At 42.5% G+C, this 7,700-nt stretch overlaps 2 protein-coding genes across 2 annotated transcripts in view; one reads left to right on the forward strand and one right to left on the reverse strand.

Moving 5' to 3' along the window:
- The first annotated feature begins 6 nt into the window (after positions 1 to 6).
- The window catches only part of LOC118325343 (gamma-crystallin M2-like), a 9,340-nt gene continuing 1,646 nt past the window's right edge, over positions 7 to 7,700 (forward strand). The window contains exon 1 of the mRNA XM_035657970.1: positions 7 to 951. Coding sequence (XP_035513863.1) covers positions 895 to 951 — 57 coding nt within the window. The 5' untranslated portion in view covers positions 7 to 894. The remainder of the gene's footprint in view (positions 952 to 7,700) is intronic.
- On the reverse strand, positions 1,066 to 6,812 carry inpp5e (inositol polyphosphate-5-phosphatase E). The gene is made up of 11 exons (XM_035657969.1): positions 6,731 to 6,812; positions 5,317 to 6,188; positions 4,498 to 4,621; positions 4,292 to 4,389; positions 4,061 to 4,185; positions 3,812 to 3,931; positions 3,557 to 3,664; positions 3,052 to 3,213; positions 2,800 to 2,915; positions 2,481 to 2,617; positions 1,066 to 2,294 (listed from the first exon to the last, which is right to left on the reverse strand). Exons 2-11 carry the CDS (start codon positions 6,117 to 6,119, stop codon positions 2,162 to 2,164), a joined length of 1,926 nt encoding a protein of 641 aa, XP_035513862.1. The 5' UTR covers positions 6,120 to 6,188; positions 6,731 to 6,812; the 3' UTR covers positions 1,066 to 2,161.

Here is a 7,700-nt window from a genome sequence, read left to right on the forward strand (position 1 = left end):
TGAACCTCAGAGAGTGGGGATTTTAAAGAAAAGTTACATTTTACTCTACAGTAACCTTAGTCTAAGCCATATTTCATCATTTACTGGGATGGTTTGCAGGAGTTTGGTTTGAAAGGGACATTTCATCCCAGAGCCAAAATAAAGTGTTCTCCAGTACCAACCTGTTATGTTTTGAGTTTCTAAATAAATTATGTTACAATGTGAAATTATGTTCAAAGTACATCAGCATATAGGTAAGAGAAAGGGGCGGCTAACATCCCCCGCAGTTAGTTATTTTTTTTATTGAGCTATTCTTTTTTCTCTCAGCTCTCTAAAATTCACAGAGCTTCACCTTGAGCTTTCTCTTTCTCCAATGTGGATGGATCAAAAAACCTTTCTATTTATACAACAGCACTTCACAGGCACAGGAGGCACCATACCCAGAGACGGTAATCTGATTAATAAAGGAATCCTTGGAAATGTTTGGATAAATGTACAAACCTCACAAATGTGTTCTCAAGACTGAAATCATGGTTTCTGTCATCATCATGTCTCAGAGTCAATGAAAAGAGATCGAAATCTAAAGTGAAACCTGTTTGTTTTTTTGTATTTTGTGGTTGTGTTGATGTCCTTGCAAATTAAAAAAAATGTAACAAGATACATTAAAGAACTAGTTTGACTTTGGGGAATATGCTTATTTGCTTTCTGGCAGAGAGTTGGATAAAAAGATGAAGGCCAGTCTTAATATGAAAGTGGTGTTGACCTTCTCATCTAACTCTGCCCGAAAATAAGTGTTTACAAGATGTCCCACTATTACTTTAAGAGACGAGTCTCTGTGTTCAAGTGAATTTAGAGGCTAACATTTTCCAGGTGAGACATTTCTAAAGAACGTTATATTGAACACCCAAGTACACCATGTGGATTTTACTAGTACTTCAATGGTTTATGACCACAGTGAATATGTTGAACTCTGTTAACATCTGTATATCAACTGGTGAATAAATGTAATTACTTCCATGAATAAAAGTCTATATTTTAAAGGTCTTGCCTTGCGGTGTAAAAATGTAGCCAACAAACAAGTTAGTTTTAAATTGTTTATTACGTGATGTTATTTGACATATAAAAAGATAAAGATAAGAGGTCCTGAAGAAATGAAAAACAAGACCCACAGGCACTTTTTTTTTGAGCAAACTGCTCTTCATGCTGGGATGCAAGTTCATTAATGCAGTACATGGACAGTATATAGTATATATGAGGTTACACGGTAGCAAGATGAGAGGTAAGGCATTGAGTTACAGTCTGTTGCAAAAGATCACTTGGCCTAAGAAGAGGAAAAGTAGTGACAGGCGTTAACAGTATAAATAAAATGCTCCATCTATTTCATAGGAAGTGAAAAAACATTTGATCTCCCTGAAATTCAACAGTATCATGTAACAAGTAGTAACAACCTCCTGACTGGCGTTCTTCGGCGTCATGCTCTTGAAATGACGTATTTCATCTCAAGCTCCCTTCTTCAGTCATATTGTATCTCACAGCTTAGCATCGAACAAAATTCAAGTTAAAATCGGCCAAAGGCAGGCGCCTAAATTATGTTAGAAAGCGCACCAAAATGTGCCACCAAAATGTGCCACCAAAATGAAATCGTTTGGTCAGCTGCCTGATGACAAATTCACAAGGCATGTGAACACTAATCGAGCATTCAGAAAAACATAACATTGTGGTTCATGATGCTTTTTAAATACCCTCAAAATTAGAATACAGGTGCAGTTACACAGAGCCTTTAAGGTTAGGTCAGTTCACACGACTGGATGTGTCTGAAGAGTAAGCCACGATAGCAGCCCCCTCCCCTCCACCGTTTGTCTGCCTCAGTCATGTTTGAGTAGAGGGGGCTGAATAAATAAAGGCCAGACTACTGCTGCTGTGGCTGTCTGAACTCAAGGTCCCGGCCCTCAAGTACAGCCAGCCACTTCCACCAGGACACACACGCACACACACAGACAGTTCCCAACAACGCCCAACAGAGGGCGCGCTCTGCCTAGTTACCACAACGAGCGCTGGGCTCTGATAAGTTAAGACAACGCTGGTTTCCTTTTGGTCCTTTTCTGCCGCCTGGTTTTATATTCCATTTCTCTGGCATAGTTCAGTCTACTCCAGTCTGGTCTGGAGAGCTCATTTTAGGATTTTAGGAGATGGTGCAGATGGTGCTGCTGCTGTGGTTCTTCATGGCCTCCCTCCTCTTCAGCTCTCTGGTGATCCTCCTCCTGATGCCCTCCAAGTACAAGCCTCGGTCAAACTGCCCCGCTCCCAGGGGAATACTAAATAACACGAACAAACAAAACAGAACTCAGAAACAGAAATATGGGGTCAAAATAAAGGAAAGACAACTAGTACATTTATTTTAATCTATCAAAATCTAATTACAATAACAAGTAATTGACAATAAACTAATATAACATGATGGAACTTTTTAAGGTATGTTTTTGAATGGCAATGGGACTCACTTGTCTCTGCCCGGCCTGAGTTTGACCTGGAAGACACCGATGACGGGCCGATGGTCTGAGGTCTTGATGCCGGAGCAGCTGGTGTACTTGATCACTTTTATGTCATCAGCCTGCCTGTTCCTGAACAAGATCCTATCCTGTGAACACAAACACAGAGGTTTGACCCTGCTGACTTAAACTGTCCTGGTCAGTTTAAACTTTAATTAGTGCAGCAGAAATGTGTATAAGAGTGTCTTCCACCAAATGTTCGGCTTATTTGGGGGGCTATATTAACAGAGTATGTGATTATTTTTAGGCAGGTGAAGATTGATTTTCTTACTGTGTATGAAGGCGTCCTCTGTTTAGAAGTTGTGTCGTAGATATCATAGCCGATATCAAACTTGTATGTGGGGAGGAAGTGTATTGGTGCCTCTTGGAAGCCTTTAAAGATTGAACCTGGAGGGGAAATCATCACATTCACAGGGTGAGAATCAATCCAGCAACAACCTACTTGTATAAAAACTTTTCTAAATGTTTAAGGTGTTCAGGCTCCTACATGCAAGCATAGGATGGGATAGGATAGAAAGCATACCGTCATTCATTTCCTTGGATAGCTGGTCGTGCTCCAACAGTGGGCCCATATCTCCGTTGACTGTGCGGTTCATGATGGTCTCCACGTCGACTCGGTCCTTACTCAGCCGAAAGTTAAAATCTCCAAACCAGAAGACCTGATCGAATCTTGTGGTGACGTCAGCTACAATTAGAAATGACATGATTATCAAACATTGCCAGCCATTATTCTTACCAAACTCAAGACTTTAATCCAAACTAAGTATATAAATAACAATACATTATATTCTCCCTCCCACCCTCTAAGGTAACGGAAACAGCGATTCTTATTTTCAGGTGATTATACACTATTGAAAACACACCTATGGATATTATCTTAAATGTTACACACTGGACCTTTAACAGAATATGAGGCTAACTGCAGTGTGTTTAAGTTTGATCATGTAACAGTTTTTTGGGTGCAGAAATACTGACATCCTAACACATTTTTCACATCCTTCACACAAGGCAACGTAAGTGAGTCTTACATGGTGTGGAGCGGTAAGGGTTGGTGTCTGGAAGGCCTTTTGGAAGAGCTAGAGCCTCGACGATCTTGTTGTAATCTAGTATTCTCTCGTAAACTTTGGCATCTCCAGCTGGAAGAAGAACAGAATAACACATTAGAAAGAATTAGAGACAATATTTTCAATGTACATGCCGGTATGCTGAAGATGTAAAAACAGTAACATTAGCGTTTTTTCTCCACTTTGACACTTTCCACAAATCTACAGCCAGCTACTCACAGGTAAAATGGGATGTGATGAAGAGGAAGGAAGTGCCAAAAAAGGTTAAGGCAACTCCCACCGCCCCTTTGGTCTTGATCTGAGAGATGATCCTGGTTGTGACCGTGGCGTGCTCCACCTCTGTGTGGGTGAACAGAACAAATGTTGTGGTTAGGATCATATCCCAACAATATGCACTACACAGAAGTTACATCTTTGTTTCCTCCCAAACTGATGTTTATTTCCTGTATTATGTGAAGTCGCACTGACCTGAGCAGAACCAGATGAGATCTCTTCTGACAAATACGGTAAGATACAAAACACCATGTGATGCTGCGTACAGCATGACGTAGTAAGGTCCCAGAGTCTCCTGAAGACGGGTCTCCCACTCCCTCCTTCACACACAATAACACAACAACTTCACATCCCTTCATCCCTCAATCAAACGGACTCCCTTTTATTCAGTGATCATGATGAAAATCAGAACTAAAAATAACATACCTGTCAGGACAACCCTCCTGGACCCCAATGATATAAAAGTCTTGTGCAAATTCAGAGTCTGTTGGTAGGAGGAGATCATCTAAGTTGGCTGGAAGTCCCTGGAAAAATGACAGGAACTTTAGTTACAACTCAGTTGGAGCCTCAACCTGAAGACTTTAAGCGGCTCTTGGTCTGTGAGATGCTGCAGAGTCCTGATTTCCCTCTACCTTCTCTCCCTGCATGTTCCATGTGGCTATGTAGAGGCCCACTCTCCGGTCCGGGAAGTAGCGATCCAGCTCCTCAGCACCGAGCAGGGCGCCGCTTCCCAGCAGGCTGCCCTCCAGAAAGCTCCTAGAAAGCACGCATGGGAGAGGATTAGAAGCTCTCTCTTTTGGCAGCCAACTTACTCTGCAGCATGCAGCAACAAGCGAGGCTCCTCACTCAGATGTTACAACAATATTCTAAAAGTACAATTTGGACTTTTCCCGACTGGGCACTAACTGTGTGTTAACACTGCAGACTAAACCCCATTTTTGCCTCTAATCCTGTCAAAAACTGAACTGAACAAGCATCTCCTCTGCACCCTTCTAATAACCCCCCACCCACCCTGCCAACACCCCCTTTCTCTTAAAGATGTGAGCAGTGCACACAAACAATGTAAAGACAAATTAGCAGTCTGTTGCTGTTACTTACTACTACTTAACACTCACTCCAGAGTGTGAACCAAGCTCCAGATGTGCTGTGCTAATCAGCTCCAATCAGCGGGCACAATCAATAGGAAAAAGCTCGTGGTGGATATAAGATACTGCACCTCATTCTCATGCAGTGCCTGCGCATACTAACTTTCTTCCGAGTCATTTTCTTTTGGTAGAAGGATAAGGATAGGTTGAAGCCCGGCCAGAGCTCAGGCTGACTCACTTTATGTTGTCACTGGTCTATAAATATAACTTAGGAAAGAGACCGCACTCCAATAGCCTTCTGACTCCGGAAAAGAGCGAGCCTTACAAAACAGCCCTCACTTCCTGACGGGACGACTCATACTGTACCTGTTCCTCACATCCTGGGGTCTGATGGGGCTAAGCACACTGTAGGTGGACCTCATGGAGTTGACAGAGGCACTATCCGACCCCATGTTCTCCAGAAGCCGGCTGTCGCTCAGGTTCCTGTGGAGTCTCTCCCCGAGCTTCTCTCTGGCCAACATGGCATAATCCAAACAATCCCTGTCAATCCTATTAGCCGCCCTCAAAGTGGCTGACGCAAAGCTCTTCTCCAGAGCAGGCAACGGCCCCGTGGGTTGCACGGGAGTCAGACGCACCTTTGCGGACCTCATCCGGTGGTCTGTGGGGTCGCTCTGCTGGCTGGGGGGCCTCCTTTCATAGTCAGACAGACTGCTCCCCCTGTCCCGGAAGACTGGGGATCCTGTCGTAACAGCAGAGCGGGGTCTCACTTTGGAGTCCTGGTCATTCCCGGTGGTGGCAGCAGCGCTGAGGACAAGCCCACCTGGAGCTGTTTGGTTGTCTTTAAGCGAGTCCGTGGAGGAGCCAGTCTCAGCCGGGTCACTCAGACTCTCCTGGCTGTTTCTCAGCCACCTGGTTCTCACGGTCTCCTCCACTGAGCTGCTTTTGCTGGATTTTGACAGCCGCGGCAGTGAGGGGGGCCGAGGCTGGTACGGTCCAATCTCTCCCTCTGTGTTTTTAGCAGTGAATTTAAGGACATCTTTGTGCTCCTTGCACGATTTGGCATCTTCTGAGGAGGGAGCGAGTCGCCTGCTGTCACTGACAACTGAATCTCCTTTACCAGCTACTTCACAGGACTGATGGAGGGGGCTGTCCTCTCCATTCTCAGTCATCCTCTCCTCATGTCTGAGACCAGCCGTGGTCAGGTGGATGGGGCTGGCTCATTGCTAAGTGACATACACCTGAACATACAGGGCAGAAAGTGATTCAGTGAAACGAGGGCCTTAAAACAAGTTAGTTCAGCCAAGTTACCCACACAAGGTGAACCGGTGGCTGCACTTTGAACATTTAAGACACGGTTAACCGTCGTTAAACATGCAACATTAGTTAAGGATAACAACTAGAAGTTAATAGTTAACTTGCAGCGTGAGATAATTAATGTTAGCTTTGGCGGTCAAAGTTACCTAACGTTAGCTATAAACTCGAAAGTCCAGTTGTTTTCCAAAGGCAACAAAAGCGCCGTGATTTCTGCTTAATAACCTCCAGCCACCATTCAAGTCTACATACACAGCGCTAATGTGATATACTGTGAATAACCCTTCATGAACATTAGTTAGCAGTACCAGCTATAAACAATAGCACAACAGTAGCGGCACAGCTAGCTGAGCTAACGTGTGAAGCAGTCGTTTATAAGATCATATAAATAAATTAAATAAAAAGGCAACGTTGGTAGTTTTCCGTCTTGTGTATTTATTTCACTGTTCTCACGTTGGAGTAAAGTTACCTCTCGTTTACTGTTGTTTGGTTTCACTGTGGCTTATTTAAAAGTAGCTCGCCTACTTCCTTAGCAACGTTTGAAAACAGACTGTGTTACTAAGACAAGAGAGTCATTGCAGAGAGCAGAGGATGTCTCACAGCGCCCCCCTGTGCCGAGGAGCGGGAGGACATAGCCCCCTCATGTCATAATGTTACAGTATCCTAATGAACAGTTACTAGTTGGCCTAATTATTATGACTCTTTTGGTTATTTGCCCCCTGACTACAATTACTACAGTATTAATGGAAGAGAAACAATTTCAGCATCTCACATGGCTTATAGTACATTATATTCACCTTAAAAATGTGACATTTATCATAAATTATGTCATGTTTAGCTGTCAGCGTTACATTCAGAAAGACATTGTTAAAGTGTATTAATATATATGATTATTGATATCTGATTTACCTGTTAATATTACACATTCCCTTTTAATTCTCTAATATATATTTTTGCAGCTTGTTATTAAACCTTACTTATTAATACAATGTAAATCCGGACTCACTGTGTGACTACTGTATAAAAAATGTATTAGGTTGTGCCAATGTCCAATGATATACTACAATAAATGGCCGTACTTGTTTTGTGAATACAACTGAATCTGGATTTTTCATGTAAAAACATTAGATTTTTCCAGCTTCTCAAATGTGAGGATTTGCTGCTTTTAAGAAAATAAATAATAAGCTGTGACACTAACCTAAAAAAATCCCCTAAAACATTACAATCATCACCAGACTTAAATTGTCATAATAAATAATATATTTTGTAATTAATACATATTAGTATTTCAAGAAGAAGATTAAATTATTGGCAAGGCAAGGCAATTAAAATGTGTCTTTTTGCACATCCCTTCAATTTGTATGGAAGCCCTAAAGGGCCATGCATTCATATTTTTTATTTCCCCCGTTTTCCCGTGATAACGAGTTAATTTTCTCGTG

This window comes from Morone saxatilis, unplaced genomic scaffold (assembly GCF_004916995.1).
Source record: "Morone saxatilis isolate NCDOM2014 unplaced genomic scaffold, NCSU_SB_2.0 Contig16, whole genome shotgun sequence".
In the NCBI taxonomy this organism is placed as follows: Eukaryota; Metazoa; Chordata; class Actinopteri; family Moronidae; genus Morone; species Morone saxatilis.

Coding starts and splice junctions, on each gene's coding strand:
- inpp5e (XM_035657969.1), bottom strand. CDS start 6,119: ATGACTGAGAATGGAGAGGACAGCCCCCTCCATCAGTCCTGTGAAGTA. Junction 4,390..4,497: donor GGAACATGCAGGGAGAGAAG/GTAGAGGGAAAT, acceptor TCATTTTTCCAG/GGACTTCCAGCCAACTTAGA. Junction 4,186..4,291: donor CAGGAGGGTTGTCCTGACAG/GTATGTTATTTT, acceptor TTGTGTGTGAAG/GAGGGAGTGGGAGACCCGTC.